Raw genomic sequence first — 18929 nt, 5'->3', positions numbered from 1 at the left:
TGCACACTTGTGCGAGAAATGAAAATTAACAAGTTGTAAATAAAGATATGTTGACTCCTGTTTTCTTGGAGATATTTGGTGTCACAGTGGATAAGCATCCTTAATTCATTTTTTCCCTTAATCGTCACAATTAATTCGTGATCAAGAAGAAATCACAAAAAGTGACTTTTGTTGCTTTTTACAAATGGCTTGTCCCCTTTTACATTAGAGTGGCCATTTGGCATAAAGCTATAGAAGCAATTTCATTCTATCCTTCTTTCTTTCCTAGTATTACACTAATTTCAGTGACCATGCCAATGCCAATGTCTTCATGGGGTCATGCTACATACCACTGTTGTCCAGAGGACAGAAATGTAAATTAGGAAATTAGCAAACGGCGGTAGTGTAACCGAGTAGGAAAGAACACCAGCGAGCGCTGAGTCCGAGTATCACGGGCCACCGACGGCTCGGCTGTGTATTAGGGGAAACGTTATTTAAACAAGGTCGAGTACCTCAGAGGGGGCAGAGAAAAAGTATAGGCGGAAGCACTAGCAAATTCCATCGTAATTAGATACTATTGTAAGGTCACCGGCCGTAGGCCGCGCTCTGTAACCCTTTTGCTATCGCATTAATACATATCTATTATTGTGCCCATCTTGCTCCATGAGTCTGTGTTTTCTCTCGTGTTTCTGAATTAAGCACCGTCCACGCCTATCAAGATCTCACTAGTGTTCCATCTCGGATTATTTTCTACCTCACGACGCCTCTGTTTACGAGCCTTCACGTAACACATCCTTTGCTACCGATAACCTCAGGTCTATCGAAGGTGTCACCCAAAGGAACGGGTAACACAATTTGGCACGCCCGGTTACAGCTGTGAGTGCACAGCGAACTTCGTTGAAGGTAACCACCAGCCGCCGTTACAGCGCCCTCTCGCACCACGAGGTCTCGGCCACCTGCCCGACGCCCTAAGCCAGTCGAAGGAACTTCCGACTCGGCGGTCACTGACCAATCCTTTCCCGAGCAATCGGAGGCTCCCCCAGCACAATCCTTCCCCTCGGACACTCACGTCCCCACCACCACCACGAAGGCAGAGAGAGAAATTGGTTGCCATCAGCCACGAAGCATGGGAGGAGCCCACACCGCCTTCACCTCCTGTCGCCGATCAAAACCCCGCATCGGCACCACCACCCACCCAACCCCAACAAAATAGGGCAGTTCCCGAGACTTGCCAAGAATGGGAGGAGGAGACAGCCACGGAGGACAACACGGCAGACGATGTCACCATTCGACAACCAACGCCGCGTCCCTCGGTAACTCCCCCAGAGCCTAGCCCACGCCCCAACACACAGCAGGCAGCACCACCACGAACCCAGAAAAGGAAGCAAGCGGAGGAAACGACACCACCGGCCCCGGAACCCAAAACCCAACCGAGCAAGAAAAGACGACTCAACCGCGAGTCCTCGGCAGAATAGGAAGAGCCACAACAAGAGCAAGCCTTAGTTGTTAGCCAGAGCAACCTGGCCATCATCCCTGTGGAGGCATCGATGAACCAGGGAAAGATCGAGCATGGGCCGACAACGCAGATCTCGGAGGATGAAGTCCTCGGTTATAAAGACCTCCCCGCGGAGGCATACGACTTTAGTGCGCTCCTACGCCTCGGTACGACATTCGAGTTGGTCGACTTCCTCGCCAGAACCCAAGTCGCGGCAGCCGCTCGAATGGCGGAAGAGCACGCCGAAACAAAAATGATTCAACGCGCGCTATTAGGTGAAATTGAGCCCAAGGACGACAGGGCTTTACAAAAAATAGGGAAGAAGAAGCAGGCAAAGTAGGTTGCTCTCCTCATGGAGGTCCCCGAGTTGAACACGGCCCTCATCGAGGCATATAGGGACCTGGATCGCACTACGCGGGCAGCCAAAGACATGGCCCGAAAGATAAAAACAGCCCAAAAACAGGCTAAGGTGGCTACGAAGTTCTGGCATGCTGCGAAATGAAAACTGGCAGCCTGGGAGCAAAACCGGCCAGAACAACAACTATTGAGCCTTCCGACCACGACCACCGAGGCCCTCCCAACCCCTCCACGCATAACAATGATAGATGAAAGCACCGTCACGGATTCAATCCTGACGATCCAGGCCAGCACACTAACGGACTCATTACAAATGGTCGATGCCTGCACAACAACCGAGGCGGCCACGCCCATGGAGAAGACCCAAACACCACCCCCTCGTCCACCCAAGGAGGTGGCAACCTAGATAGAACCCCCCCTCGTGCACCCAAGGAGGTGCTTAAAGAAGAACGGTGGACCGAGAGACACGAACAATAGCATCAAGAGGCCATGGCTCGCTTAAAAGAAGAAGCTTCCAAACGGATGGCCGAGATTAGAGCCCAGGCCGACCAAAGGATACACGAGCAGAACGAGGCACTAGGCCAGGTACAAGCGCAAGCCGCGGGCAAAGAAGCAGAACTCAAAAGCAAGCTGGAGGAATACGCGGCCACAGTGGCAGAGAAAGAGAAGGAGGTCCTAGACCTACAGGCCGTGCTCGACAATGCGAAAGACTGGAACCACCAGCAGGAGGAAAGAAATCGCCAACGGGAGGAGAGAATGATCACGGAGAATGCCGAGCTGCAGAGTCAGCGTACAACCCTTAAAGAAATGGCTGACGAGTTTTTCATCAAATGCAAGCTACTTTCGGAGCAAAAAGACGAATTATCTAATTCCTACCTCGCCCTTCAAGAAGAGAGAATCGTCGAACGGGAACAAGTCTGGGCCGCGTGTCAAAAAGAATGGGAGAAAGCTACCGAAGAGCTCACCAAGCATTACGAGTAGTCTATCCAGCTCGTAACCACGGATGCAAAGAACACTCAAGCCACCTATGAACTACTCGCAAAGAAGCTTCAAGCCGAGGTCAACAGCTTAAAAGAGGAATTGGTAGTCGTCCGAGCACAGCCCGGCATGGATGAGACACGCATCAAAATACTGATCGAGAAACAGCGCCAGCACCTCACCAAAAAGGTCGAGGCAACATTAAGTCGCGCAGGAGAAGAATGGGCAGCCCAAGTTGCCGAATTGCATATTTCACGCGCCGACGCCGAGAACCGACGGAAGGAGGGCCGCGGCTTTTACAAAATGGACGAAGCCAGCATACAAAACCTCCGTGCAGATTTAACCGAGGATTACCAGTCCTTGGCGAAATCTCACACCGCGGCAATCGAGCAAATGCTGGAGGACTTCAATGACGATCAGATGTTGTTTCGCCTGGAAGCAGAAGCCCTCGAACGAGAACGACTCGCAGCCATCCCAACCAGCCCTCCAACGGCCACAGAGCAGAAGGAAGAACCTCCCAGCGAGGAGATCACGGACACGGCACAAAAGGAACTCGCCCCGGCCAACAGACCTCCCGAGGACGCCCACACGGTACCAGATCCAGTCGAAGTAGAGGTCAGCCCCCTCGAACCCACACCACCACCAGACGAATCGGTCGCACCTGAGGCGGATGCCCGAGAGGATATGACACCCCTAGACCAAACTCAACCCCCCGCACCAACAGTCCAACCAGACCACCCTGCCACCACCCCGGACCCTGAAAACATCCTCGACATCTTAGAAGAGGAATGAAACGAGGATCACGCCTAAAATGCATTTTTTGTAATGTTGTTAGTATTTTGTAAGTCGTGGGTCCAACAGACAAGGTCCTGTCCCACGGGCGTGCCAGGTGTTGTCCAGAGGACAGAAATGTAAATTAGGAAATTAGCAAACGGCGGCAGTGTAACCGAGTAGGAAAGAACGCCAGTGAGTGCCGAGTCCGAGTATCACGGGCCACCGACGGCTCGGCTGTGTATTAGGGGAAACGTTATTTAAACAAGGTCGAGTACCTCAGAGGGGGCAGAGAAAAAGTATAGGCGGAAGCACTAGCAAATTCCATCGTAATTAGATACTATTGTAAGGTCACCGGCCGTAGGCCGCGCTCTGTAACCCTTTTGCTATCGCATTAATACATATCTGTTATTGTGCCCATCTTGCTCCATGAGTCTGTGTTTTCTCTCGTGTTTCTTAATTAAGCGTCGTCTACGCCTATCAAGATCTCACTAGTGTTCCATCTCGGATTATTTTCTACCTCACGACGCCTCTGTTTACGAGCCTTCACGTAACACATCCTTTGCTACCGATAACCTCAGGTCTATCGAAGGTGTCACCCAAAGGAACGGGTAACAACCACGAGTACTTAACAAGCCCCATTGACCCATCAACATGGCTCACAACCACGTAAATCCACCTTCTACTTTACAAAATGTAAGAAACACCATTGATCGGCTAAAATTTGTGAAGGCCCAAGATCATATGGATTGCTAAGTTAGCACTTTAACTAAGTCTGTGACATATTTGCTCATGTTGCTAGCATGCATCTTTAATGAACCTAACTGTGAAGGTTTCCCTGCTAATTGGACAAAACATATAATTGTGCCGATCTTCAACGGTGGAGACCCCATGTGAGTAATTATAGGACAATGATGATTAGCCATTACTAGGCCAAACTAGATGGCTCAATCCTAAAGTCTGAATTGACTATTTGGGTTGACTGAAATGGCTAGAGTTCAGTTGGAAAAGTAGGCTTTTGGAAGGGGTTCACAACTTTGGCTCACATGCTAACCCTCAAATCCTTTATTATGGAGGTCCAAGCCCATAATAAGAGGATGTGTAGTTGCTTTGTGGATTTCTGTAAAAGCATCAACATAGTACCACATGCTCGACTCATGTAGTGACTAGAAACCCTAAGTGTCCCTATTTATATGCAACGGGGAATCAATACATTGTATGAATCCATATAAAAAATGATTTGGTCTCCCAATGTGTTGTCAAATGTTGTGACTAGCACAGTTGGAGTAAAACAATAATGAGCACTCCCTATGGTCTCTATATAGATGAGGTATCACCTTACATAAAGAGATTCCACAGTTTGGGAGCATGTATAACAGGTATAACCACAAAAATATTGTTATATAGTGATGATATTGTGTTGATGTTAACATTCTAGAGGGACTATAACATACATAGCAGTTATTTTGTACAAACAAGGGTTTGTCAGTAACATAGATAAAACTAAAGTAATGGATTTTAACACCAATGAAGCATGGGTAACAATATCAAAACCTACATTCTTCTTGGGAGAGGAAAAGACGTCATACACACCATCTTACATGTACCTAGGAGTAACATTCACATGGCCTCAATTCTCCTTATAAAAGGATGCATGTGCTTGACTTTCTCATGCATATGCAACGTTTGGTGCTATTGAAAAACAATATGAACATTTGCAACTCCTAGAGCCACAAGCTAATCATTTCTATTTGATATACTTGTCACACTAACTTTTCTCTATGGAGTAGAAACTTGGAAATCGAACTAAGTCTTAACAAGGCAAATAACTAGAAAGATTTAGACAGACATTTGGTCTCAATGATTGCTCATACTATAAGAGGCAAAGCATTGGTGCCACATAATATAATTGGGAGCTCCTTAAATGAAGGTACTCAAGGTTGGCACTTAAAAAGAGCTTGCTAACATGGAGATATTCATTAATAGTATGTTAAAATGCAACAATGGGTCGAGTCACATAGCATAAGAATAAATGCACTATCCCCGTTCCAATATAGCTTGGATTGTCCTCATATAGCTAAATTGTTGCTCTACTCTTCTCACACTTCTCCCACCTTGCTAACGACTCTCTTATATTGTTTCGTTGATATACTCTTCTCCTACCTTACACTACAATTTTTTTGTGTACCTTTGATTTCTCTTTTCCTTTACTCAAACTCACATGCTAGATATTTGGAAGCATAAGCAAATAGGACATGTTGGGATTCAAGTAAACCTTATGTACAACACACCTTGTGTAAGCTCAACAAAATGTGATGACTCAAACTATAACGTTAGACTTAGTATTGAATTTTTTATATCATATTCTAGAAAATGTATAGTAGGAAATGTGAGATTACTATTTGGGAGTTGACGCTAGAAGATATGTGTAAGTTTACAAATAATGTAAGAATTAGTGTAAGAAGTAGATGGATACATGCCTACTTGTAAGAGGCTATATAAAGCCCCTCTTTCCTAATGTAAAATTGTTGGACATAATAATGGAATAGAGTTATTACTATACATATTGTGAAATGCACATAAGAGATCAAAACCAACCTATTAGGTTTCTTACTTACTCAATTTATAGTTGATACAAAGGTGCCCATTTGGGTTGGCTTAGCTAAAAAGGGTGTGCTAAAAGGGTGAGTCGGCTTAGGTACACGCATCCTAAAAAGGGTGTGCTAAAAGGGTGGCACAAAGGAACACATGCACACTACATTTCCCCCCTAAGAGAAACAAGAGACTGAGGAGCAGGAACAGGAACAGGGGCAGTGGCTTGTCGAAGGAGGGGGAGCATCTGTTGGAGATAGAGCTCCCAAGTGGCACTATCCATGTTGGCAGGTTTCGAATGGAAATCAATAGACGATTCTGGTGGGAGGTGAGGGTTACGCCCATAGAGTGCTCGAAAAGGGTTGATCCATGTCGACGCATGTACAGATGTATTGTAGGCGTGGATGACGAAAGGCAAGATTTGATCCGAGGTTTTGTTGTATGGATCGATGTAAGCGGAAATCTCCTTCTTGAGGGTCTTGTTGAGGCGTCCGGTGAGGTCATTTTTCTAAGGATGGTATGGGGACTTAAACACCTGCCGAACACCTAATTGAGCTGCAACGACGTTGACGACATCCCCGTGGAACTGGCAGGCTTGATCAGATAATAGTTGGACGGGACTAGTGACGGAAAACGAGCTAGCAATTGGCGGATAGAGATCAATCACTCCTGTGGACTGAGGGCCACCTAAACTTGGCTGAGGTGGGGGACAGGAGGGCTATCGTGTCACAACGGGATCGGGGAAAGATCAATTGGAGGAGAAAGATCAATCGCTCGTATGGACTGAGGGCCACCTGGACTTGGTTGAGGTGGAGGATAGGAGGGCAGCTATAGAAGATACAACGGTACCCATTTTGGGCCGACCTAGCTACATACGTCCCAAAAGTGTGTGCTAAAAGGGTGGCACTGTGTTAAAAGGCATGCACTTGCATGAAAGGGACACCTAATTGAGTTGCAATAATATTGAGGACATCCCCACAGAACTGGCAGTCCTAATCAGATAAGAGTTGGACAGGGCAACTGTGTTGAAAAATTACCTTCTGCAAGAGTTGGGAGGCGATTGTTGGCGTAGTGATGTCGGGGATGGCAACAATTTCAGCCCACCTGGTGAGGTATTTTGTTATGATCAGGATATACATGTTGCCCCTCAAGGTTTCAGGAAAAGGTCCCATGAAATCTCATCTGACTAGCTCGAAAGGTGACGTGACGATGATGGGTTGTAGCGTTCCAGCTGGCTTGCCTGCAGGTTTGATGTGTTGACACAAAGCACATTGTTTGATGTAGGTAGCGACATAGTGTCGCATGTTGGGCCAGTAGTACTTGAGGCATAATTTTTCGAGAATCTTGTGGGAACCCAGATGGCGAGAATGGGTGGTCATGATAAAATTGGAGATACGTTTGTTGTAGGGCATCAGGGATGTAGAGACAAGGCTCGTGATGCGCTTGAATGAAGAACACCAAGTTATCACGAAGCATGAACCGCCGTTGTGAGGGAAACGGTTGGAGGGAGCACAAATGATGAGTTATCTCTTGGATGGTGGGGTCGTGTTGTTGAAGTGTCGCGAATTGTGTCAATGGTAGCGGAAGATCAGATGTCTCAGGGAGAAATTGGACAACTTGGAAGTCGACGCGAGAGAGACTATCAGCGACCAAATTGGTTGCACCTTTTTGATAGGAGAGGGTAAACTGATCATCTTGGAGTGCTAATGTCCATCGCAACAAGCGGCCCGGGGGGTGAGGTCGATGGATAAGAGAAAGCAAGAGCTAGTGGTCAGCCTCAACCGTAACATGTCCACCATGAAGGTATGGGTGAAGACGCTGGAAAGACCAGACAATCGCAAGTAGCTCCTTCTCGGTGGTTGAGTAGTTGCGTTCAGCCCGCGTGAGAGTGTGGCTAATGAAGGCGACCGCCTTTTCTTGCCCATGGAAATCGGTTTACAAAAGGACAGCTCCTAACCCATGGTTTGATGCGTCTGTCTACAACGTGAATGGTTGGTCAAAGTTAGGATGATCCTCACCTCCCACCAGAATCGCCCATTAATATCCATTTGAAACCTGCCAACATGGATCGATGTAAGCGGCAATCTCCTTCTTGAGGGTCTTGTTGAGGTGTCCAGTGAGGTCATTTGTCTGAGGATGGTACGGGGACTTAAACACCTATTGGACACCTAGTTGAGCTGCAATGACGTTGAGAACATCCCCGAGGAACTGGCAGCCTTGATCAGGTAATAGTTGGACGGGGCTAGTGGCAGAAAACGAGCTAGCAATTGGCGAATAGAGATCAATCACTCTTGTGGACTGAGGGGTGGGTCAGCTTAGTTAAAAAGGACGCCTCAACAAGACCCTCAAAAAGGAGATTGTCGTTTACATCGATCCATGCAACAAAACCTGGGATCAAAACCAGCCTAGTTAGCTTCTTACTTCTTACTCAATTTATAGTTGATACGAAGGTACCCATTTGGGTTGGCTTAGCTAAAAAGGGTGTGCTAAAAGGGTGGGTCAACTTAGGTACATGCATCCTAAAAAGGGTGTGCTAAAAGGGTGGCACAAAGGAACACATGCACACCACAATATTTATCGTTGTGTTCCATCCCCCAGTGTCCTTAATATATTTATATGTCATAATGGTGTGTTAATGTTAATTTGATTATGTCTTATTGCTTTTATGTTAATCCTCTTCTCTTACTCTCTCACGAGTTTATAAATATGTTCCACCCCTTGGCGAAAATTATCAATGGAATGATTAAAATCTCTTAAAAACCACCATCTAATACTATCTTTCAAATTAGCACCTGTAGAAGGCATAACATTAACCATTCTCTGCCTTAAGATTATTTTCCAAGGCCCCCCACCAAGCAACAAACCTCTTATAATAAATTTTCCCAAAAAAGCCTTACATTGTAAAAGAAGATCGATCAATCCAAGACCACCCTTGCCCTTTGGAGCTGTAATACCTTTCCAAGATACCTTGGCTCTCACATATGAACCATCTTTAAATCCCCAAAGGAAATTCCTAATAAGCCTTTGTACTTGTGAGAAAGCCGAACGTGAGCACAACCAAGCCGATAAATATTTTATTTTATTTTTCATTTATGGAGCCAAATCACATGGATAAGACTTGTCACAATGATTACTAACCTAAAGGAAATGGCTCACTCATATGGATCACTAGAAAGTTTTATTCAAATAAGTATGCCAACATTATGCTTAAACATAGGAGCTAGACTAAATGCAAGTTACGAAACTTATGCCTCTTTAATGCAACAAAATTATTTACATCGTGCCACTATGCCCTTGATTATGTTCTAAGGGATTCAAATGTAAAAGGTAGTTGAAAATGTTTTACTTACAAGTTATAACAAAATATTGATGTCAATGCATGCTCTCAACAAATACGTGATGTAAAAGCTCGTCAAGTGGATATGCATGGTTGTGTTGATACATTACGGCTGAATTAAGGAGGTTACATTGTGCATGAAGCTTAGGGTATGTTTTGCAAAATGAAAGATTGGCAATATAGTTTCCCTATTTTGTTGAGACCAAACCGAGCTATTTCAGCTATACCATATAGAATTATTGCTTTTGAGATAGGGTTTCCTAGGAAAAATGTCATTAAGGAGATAAAAGAAATAGATCGAACATAGATCATCATATGGGAGTATCATTGAATGGCCCAAAAATTCATGATATGCAGTAGGGTTGTGTGTTTGAAATTTGGAAACATAGAAGATCAAAGGGCTAATTAGATGTTAACAAAGATGGACAAACAATATTTTTTGGAATTCCATTGATACATACCATGATTGTCATATATTGTGTCAATATAATTTTAAAAAAACTTTCACATTCTTAAGAGGTAAATTTCTGGTGAATTATCAAATGACAAGTAAGACGTTTAGAAAACTATCATGGAAGCATAGTTGTGTGCACTATGCTACTAGTAACAACTAAAACTAGGATATCTTTGGGACACGCTACACTTTGGATCAATTGTCATTGTTTACACACCTAGTACCTTCCCCTTTCAATGCCTAGAGGACCTTCAAATCAACCTTATTAATTTCTCAAGCCTACGATCTTCTCGACCTATGAGTTCGTTCTATTCTTTAGCTTCTCGATCAACACTTTTGGCTCTTTGGTTCTTCGGCTCTTCTCAACTTTTCTCCTAGCTCTTTCACTAGGCTTTGCTTATGGCTCTTCGGTACTCTCTTCCTCTAGTTCCTTAGATATTTTTCCTAGCTTCTTCATTGGCTCTTTACTAGCTCTCCCATTAGTTTTCTTCTACTAGTGCTTCAACAAGTCATCTTCACCAGGTTGTAGAGCTTCAAACTCAAATCTCAACCTCATCCTCAACTATATCATTGGTAATATCCTATGATGAGTTTGACCTTTTCTTCTCGACTTGAACTTTGATTAGTCGGCTAGTTGATATCATAGGAGGAGCTTTTTCCATCCTCTTTGTTGGAGTTGCGATTGAGCCTTAATCCACTACTCATTCCCCTTCTTGAGTGCATCCTCTTGCTTACTCATTCGTTCCGAGTATTCGTGATAACGAGACACACTATGAGTCCATCGATCTTATGTATGATGGAGCTTATTCATTTTTCAAGCGGCTACAGGCTATAGATGCTTTTCACCAAAAAAAAAATAGAAGTAGATAATCTAGATATTCATGTTGATAAGTCAACATGACAAGTTGCATAATCAATCCAATAATTGGGATGATTCAAAGACATGTTACATAACCCACTAATTGAGTTCAGATTTAACTTAGCATTGAACACATGGTCCAAGAGGCTCTCGAGAGTGATACGTATTCTTTTGCGAATAGAGACAACAAGGCGAGTCTGAATGAATAGATCTTATATAATAACTAGATGATTGAAACACCTCTCTCTAAGAATAAAACCCCCCTCACCTCATAAGAGGACTAATGTTGGGGACTAGTTGAACACTAATTGATTTTGAAATAGAACCCACTAACCATGAAGCTAAAACTGGGGTTTTGAAAGACATGGCAAATCATCCTCTTCCTTCTTTCCAAGCTTTGGTCTCTCTCTTGCGTCTTTATGCTGCTTCCCAGTCCATTTCAGAGAGCAAAGCTCTCCATATCCACATCAGAAACAGGGGACTTGAAACAAGCCCTATTCTTGGTGGCCTCCTTGTACAGATCTATGGTGATTGTGGATCCTTAGAAGATGCTTATGATGCATTTGCAAGTATTCACCCACATAGCGTGTTTTCTTGGAATGTGATGATAAGAGCATATACAAAGATGCATGGAAACAGAGATGGTCCTTTTTCTCATTTGGCTCTCTCTTCACTCCAACAAATGCATCATGAAGGATTGGAACCAAACACCATCACTTTCATGAGCTTTCTCACGGTTTGCTTGTCATCAATGGATGAAGGGGCAATCCAGGAGGGAAAGAAAACCCATGTGTGTATACGAGAGAGTGATTCCCGAGAGTGTGTGATGGTAAGAAATGGTTTATTGAACATGTATGGCAAGAAAGGTTGTTTAAAGGAAGTACGAAGAGAGTTCGATGATATGAACGAACGGAATGTGATCTCCTGGACTAGCATAATGTCTACAACCCTATCGAGTACGAATGCCGAAATGTGGACTGCCCAATTTTGTATGAAGGAAACAATGTCTGCCACCCAACCTTGTAGGAATGATGAAATGTCCATCCAATTCTGGACAAATGACAAAATGTGCACCCAATCGTGGATGAATGACAAAACTTATGCTGAATCACTTACACATGATAGAATGTCCACCAGACCAAAAGCCTATGCATGTGAAACCACACTTGGACTCTTCCATCGAATGCAACAAGAAGGCATATTGCCTGATAAGGTTGCCTTTTGTACTGTGATTGATGCTTGTTGTGTCGGAGAGAGTGATCTTATTATTCAAGGCATACGAGCTCACGCTTGCATTATGAGTTTCGCGCTCAACTTGGACGTGGTCTTAGGAACCTCAGTTCTCCACATGTATGGGAAATGTGGTCATCTAGAGCTTGCAAACGCATCATTTCACGATATTTCTGAAAAGAATGTGATCACATGGACAGCAATGATTGAACTACATGCCCACAATGAGCAGGGTGATGGAGCTTTCCAGCTTTTTGAGCAAATGAAATGTGAAGGAATCCTACCCAATAAATTTACAGTTGTTAGTGTCTTAGATGCAACAGGAAGTGTAGAAGGAGCCATATCTAAAGGTAAGCACATGCACTCATTGGTTCTCAATTCTCAATTCGAGTCTGATCTCCTTGTTGATGCCGCCATCATCAATATGTATGGTAAATGTCATAGTGTGGAAGATAGCCAAGCTGCATTTGAAAGGCTTGATAATACATGTGGCGTGGTTGTGTGGGCAGCTCTCATTGCTGTGTTTGTCCAAAACCAAGAGGGTATGAAAGCACTCGAATGTTTCACAAGGATGATGCAAGAAGGAATTGAGCCAAACAGAGCTACCTTGGTGAGTGTGTTTGATGCATGTGCCAAAAATGTTTCATTACAAGATGGGAGACGGACACATGTTATGACCTTAGAAACGCAGCTAGGTTCTGATGTTCTAGTGGGCAATGCCATTATTGACATGTATAGTAAATGTGGTTGCTTGCAAGAGGCTAAGCGAGGGTTAGCACACATGCAAACAAAGGATACAGTTACTTGGAATACCTTGGTCACAACTTGTGCTCGTCATGGCCATGGCAATGTTGCTCTTGATGTTTTCTATGGAATGGTCGAACAAGGAGTCATTATTGATGAAGTTAGCTTCTTATCTATCATTTCTTCATGTAGTCATACAGGTTTGGTCGATGAAGGTCTTCAATGTTTCGCACTAATGTATCAAACCTATGGCATCGAACCAGTGAGAAAGCACTACAACTCCTTGATTGATTTACTTGGTAGAGCTGGTAGGTTAGATGAAGCCGAGAATTTGACTAAGAGTATGTCACCACAAGCAAATTTGGTATCATTGATGACATTGCTTGGTGCATGTAAACAACCTGGTGAGGTGCACCGAGGAGAGCGTATTATCACACGTGCACTTGAACTGAATCTAGATAGTTGTATGGCTGACTTGATGCTATCCAAGGTATCCTTTGCTTCAGAAAATAATGACCAAACAGTTGTATGAACAGCTTGTATATGTAAGGACTCACATGTGTACATTCCATTGAAGATCGACCATATAAACATATGTATATGTACAAGACTATCATGTCTTTTTGTAAATGTAACATGTACTATTTTCTTTCAAGCAATTTTTTTCACCCTTACCATTACATCAACTTTCTATCCATGGAAATCAAACCACATGCCACATACATCGTTTATTTGTAAAATGTGACATGCACATATCACATTCAATATATCTTCAATTATCTTGACTAATTTGAATTCTTTAGTTGCCATTGCACATCTGGTTACCAGAATTTAGTTGAATCTCTTTCCTATCAGGAGATCCAATTGATAAGAATTTCAATATTTTTTTATTTTTTATTTCCAAAAAAAAGAATTTCAATATTAATTATGTGCTGCATTTTCTACCAAGGATAGTAGGGATATTTTCAATATTAACCCTAGAAGCTTTTATATTACACTTAATTCAAGGGGAAAGTTATTTATTACCTCTTTAATTGTAGCAAAGTAAAATAATTATTCAAACTCAACATTATCTCTCAAAAAACTAGCTGTAGCAATTTATCAAGTACCTAAATGCACTACCTTAACAAACATCTCAAAAAATTACTATGATGTTAAGACAAATGTGGTGATGTACCCTAGTCATAAGCCTTTTTCTTTTACCAGCCCATGCATCCGGATACTATTGGTCATATTTAACGTCTGCAGCCAAAACTAAAACCCATATACTTTTGCCACAAAGTACATTCTCAATTGCATTGCTCATTAGTGAAATTCTTCAGCATCAAGAGTCACATCTCAACTACAGGCACTATGTGAAAATATTTCACTCTGATCCTGCTTATCATATTTCACCTTTGCGAGCAACAAATGATCTATTTATCTCCACAATGCCAAAACCATCTCATCCATTTGGATGGAGCTGTTTGTAGTTCATGCAGACAATCATAGAAACTTACATTGGATATGGATGCCATATGTATTGGTGATTTGCACAAGTACTAGATACAAGGGGGCATGTAGTTTTTATTTGCTTGCGTTACCCATCTCTTAGAAGGAACTAATGGAAGACCTTTCAGAGGACATAATCTATCAATCTTAGGAGCCTTATGCCAGGAGGTTCTAACTTCTAGCACAAGCTTGTTTTCTTTCCCTTCTTCTGTACAGGCATTGCCTCTATTATAAGGCTTTTCCACTGTTGATGGTCTAATGATTTCATTCCTGTGAAAGGTCCTATACCACATAGCAAACCTAGAGAATGGACCTAACATGTAATTACACATAGTGACTTATTAGAGGAGATAAGTCAAATAAAATCTAGTTAATCATCCAAATTAGAATACCTGCTAGAAAGCCACAAAATCAGTCTTTCTTTGCCAATATGAATCTAATTCCACATCAAATTCAACATTGAAAATCAGTCTTTCTTCAAAATCCCATGACGTACCCAAAATCAACAATTGCAGGGAAGATACCCAACCTCTATGGTGAGTTGGTGATCCTTTCTCTTAAAAGTATTAAGGTAGCAAAGAGCAGACAAAATACAATTTTCCCTTGTCCAGGAAATATATTATTTTTCTCTTATGGGTAATAACACGCATATATCCATAGAATTTCCCTTTATGGCCAACCACTCACTTGTGTATCCAACACTACTATCAGCGGCAGCTATAAATTTCACTGAGCATCATCAAATAGTAATTTTCTTCATTCGCATTTTCTTTTGAATAAGGAGAACTTAATCATTAGCTGCTATGGTTATCAGCGATGGCAACATAAAAGGGATACATCCTATATAAGGGCAATGTAAATTGTAATATAAGCAATAACCATGTCATGTCAAGAAGCGTGCCAATGAAATAGACCTAGATTTATAGCGTTTCCATTACAGAACAAATAGAAGCATGAAAACTTAATAATCAAGACACCCTTTCAACCAAAAATAAGAGAAGACACACTCAATGCCAGAAATTTTAATTCACCAAAAATGATAACTGATGCTTCCTTAAAATTAAAAATATTTCCAAATCTCAATAGCTATCCCCAGTCAAATTGACAGGCATTAGTATTTCCTCAGGTTCAAAACTCCATGTGAATGAATGAAACGGCTTAATAGAAGAAACCTAACACTTTACCACCAACATTCTTTCTCCTGGCTTCATCATGATCCATAATGCCTGCTGATGTAGTCAACACAATGTGTCCAAACTACAAAACATCATTGAAACATTAAACAAGTTAAGAAATTATCAACAATTTTGATACATACATATTGCTGTAAATTCTCCAGAGGTCATTCAACAAAACATCCAATTCAATGATGCAGATCAATCTAAATGCTCTAAGCTCATAAAACCAGCTATAGATCTGATTCACCCTTTACACTCCACAATCTGAATGTGAATTACAGCTTGCGAATTACATAAATCTGAAAGTGTATAATCAATTATTACTTTGAATTATCTTACTCCCAATGTATGGATATATTTATGTCTATATAAGCAATGAGTAATAAAAGTTTCCTTCCGTTTTCTGGTTTTGGAAATGATATCCCCAGTTCCTATCATTTTTGTTTCCTCCATCTTTGGCAGCTGCAGAAACATTAATACACATTTGACTCACATCTATAACATGATTGGGCGTTAAGTGTCATCCTTCTTTAAATTGTGTGATCATTATATAAGTGATTTTTCTTTAGAATTCATGAGATTCTTTATGTGCTATATTTACCATTCACAATCAGTTTTCCCATCCACAGAGCTTTGTTTCCCCAATCTCTGGTTACAACAGAAACATTGCTACACATTTGCCTTAGTGACATAACCTGATTTGGGCAAAATCTGCTATTCTTCTTTAAATTCTGTGATCATGTTATTCTTCTTTAGTATTGATGATCTTTTTTAACAGCTACTCTTTACCATTCATAATCAATCTGTTCATCACTTAACAGTAAACGAAACTAAAACTTAGAAATATTCCTTGTCAACTAAATAAATAGCATAGCAGTTACAGGCCATTCTTTAAAAACTCAAGATAAATATATACAGTTCTTTAGAATTCATGATCATCATGCACCATTCTTCTTTAAGATTCATGATCATTATATGCCATTCTTTGGAGTTCATAATCCACATACCCATCACTTGACCAATTATCCAGAATCCAACCTTGGAAATCATTTATTTGTACAACACTGATGTTCAGAATCAGAAAAACAAATTTGTAGGTAAGAATCAAACCTGTCTTGAAGGTAAAAGTCTAGCAGTCCAGGCTTCCAACTCTGCAACTCCAACATCATATCGAGGACTGATAACTCCACATTTGTTCAATCTTCCATTCAGTTCAACCACAATTTTACCAGCACGGTGATCATCCACAAGCTCAAACTCTCCAATATATCCTGATAATTATTAAGTTTTCTTTACTCATAAGTTTACCAAAAAGAGCTTCAACATTGTGATAGCTTATAAGGCCATAGTTTGTGATGTTTTAAAAAACTTACACTAGAAGATAATCATATTGGCACAAGAACCCTAAAATTTTAGATTTTGTAATGCCATAGCTTGAAATGTTTATAACAGAAATTTCAAGCAAAAAAACATGTCTGATGAGTATATTGTAACATGTCAGATGAATCTGTTGGTTCTCAAAATCTAAGATTTCTAGAATTTGCAATGACGTCAATTGCAACAACCTATAGGATAAAACTCATTATTACTGGAACAATTCCATGTTATTTATTTCTCCTCTTAAAAGACGTTAATATATCTTTCTTTCTTTCTTTCTTTCCTCAAAATCAAAAGATTTCAATATTCCTAATATAACATTCCATGGCAATATCCTCCTCCATTTTAGATACACTTGCAACAACTTACAGGAAAAAACCTTTCCTAGGAAATTCGAATTGGAGCATTACTACTGTAACAATTCCATGTTATTATTTCTCCATATCAAAAGATTTCAAGATTCCTAATGTGACATTCCATGGCAATATCCTCCTCCATTTCAAATACACTTGCAACAAATTTATTGCCACTCTAACATTTCCTAATATTTTAGCACAAAACCTAAATTTTTCGTGCATTCCTACAGTGGTGCCATATCATGATAATTTTTTCATCTGCGTCTTTAAATATTAGAATCCAATTGTCTGTACTGTACCATTTCACGGAAATAATTATGCTCTTCAATATATAGAAGATAAGAAATGGAGCATTTCTACTAGTACATTTCATGGTAATATTCTCTTCAAAAACTAGTTTTCTATCACTCCTTGCAAGTGCAAACTTTCTTGCGGAATTTTCTTCATCACTGTGATGAAATGATGATAACTTTGGATATTTCTTTGAATTCCTTCATCGCTGTGAGAAACCCAACGATAAGTTTATCACCTATCTAAATGAGATGGAATTTTCCTGAATTCTTTAAAGCCCTAGTGAGATCTACTCAAACCCTTCATTACTGTGATAATTTCTATGTAAGCTCATCATCAATCGAAATGCAATGGAAATTTCCTTTCTTTTTTACCAAATTTTATTTTAACTTTGGAGGAGGAATTAAAACTAATTATTAAGCCACTGTGAATGATATTTTATCGAAATTCTTGTCCTCAAAAAAAATCTACAATGTAGGATTTCATTTTTTCTTACCGAATTTCTGCATGACTGTGAGGAATTTGATGATGACTTTGGAAGAAGGCTTGATCAGGACTTGTCTCTTCCCACGCTTCTCAGCATTATACATGTTCTTGAGAGCATCGTTGAGGACACTGATCCTCACCATCTCTCTCCTCTTATTCCCTTTTCAGATCTCTGTACCTAGCTTATCCTGCACACGGATGCAGATTGAAAGAAAGAAGACAACCAAAGAAGATGCGGATTGATGCAGACGTTTTGCCAGTGCTGAGAGCGGGGGGAGGGGGAGATGAAACAGAAAAAAGATGCAGATCTTGATGGTACACAAAGGAAGCAAATAGAACCTGCAGAGCTCGATCCCGCAGCGATGGAGCTGGATATGGGAAGAGAGACAAAGGAAGAAACCCTAACCTAAGAGTGAGGGAGTAGCTTTTGTTTATTTCCCGAAATGCCCCTGAGTTTTGCTTAATCTCCTCAAAAAATGCCCCCCCTACCATTTTCTGGTTGTTTCCTTGGGGGTAGACTTTGTATCTGTTAGTCATGTTTTCATCGGTCTCTCTCTTTTTTTTCTTTTTTGTAATTAGCTTACCTTGTTGGTAAGTTGTTACCCTACAAGTCATTATGTCTTGGGTTCAAAACCCAATTTTACTCACCTTTGTATTATATACCCCATACATACACATCTCTTAATGTTTAATTCACTAGATGCCACTGTGGAATGTAGGGGTTGAACCCATGACCACCTGGTCTCCATTGGGCAACCTTATCAACTAAGCTACATCCATCTAGGCACTCTCTCTCTCTCGTAATGAGCTTGCCCTAGTGGTAAGTCAATAACACTACAAGCACTGTGTCTTGGGTTCAAAACCCAATTTTCTCACCTCTCTATTATATACTTCATATATATCTCTATTTCACTAGATGCCACTGTGGAATGTAGGGGTTGAACCCATGACCAC

At 41.4% G+C, this 18929-nt stretch overlaps 2 protein-coding genes across 2 annotated transcripts; one reads left to right on the top strand and one right to left on the bottom strand.

The window, feature by feature from the left end:
* The first annotated feature begins 11116 nt into the window (after positions 1-11116).
* On the top strand, positions 11117-13451 carry LOC147859303 (pentatricopeptide repeat-containing protein At1g50270-like). Its single transcript, XM_087325223.1, has one exon. The coding sequence runs from the start codon at positions 11187-11189 to the stop codon at positions 13326-13328; it is 2142 nt and encodes a 713-aa protein (XP_087181349.1). The 5' UTR covers positions 11117-11186; the 3' UTR covers positions 13329-13451.
* Positions 13452-15300: 1849 nt separating this feature from the next.
* On the bottom strand, positions 15301-18427 carry LOC147859302 (small ribosomal subunit protein uS8z/uS8w). The gene is made up of 4 exons (XM_087326341.1): positions 18315-18427; positions 17986-18163; positions 16576-16736; positions 15301-15544 (listed from the first exon to the last, which is right to left on the bottom strand). Exons 2-4 carry the CDS (start codon positions 18116-18118, stop codon positions 15446-15448), a joined length of 393 nt encoding a protein of 130 aa, XP_087182467.1. The 5' UTR covers positions 18119-18163; positions 18315-18427; the 3' UTR covers positions 15301-15445.
* Between the last annotated feature and the right edge of the window lie 502 nt (positions 18428-18929).

The sequence above is a fragment of the Azolla caroliniana genome, unplaced genomic scaffold (genome assembly GCF_043228905.1).
Source record: "Azolla caroliniana isolate FFs.n. ecotype wild unplaced genomic scaffold, voAzoCaro1.0.p SCAF_10, whole genome shotgun sequence".
NCBI lineage: Eukaryota > Viridiplantae > Streptophyta > Polypodiopsida > Salviniales > Salviniaceae > Azolla > Azolla caroliniana.
The sequence above is the reverse complement of the archived record's forward strand: the minus strand, read 5'-3'. Positions and strand labels throughout refer to the sequence as shown.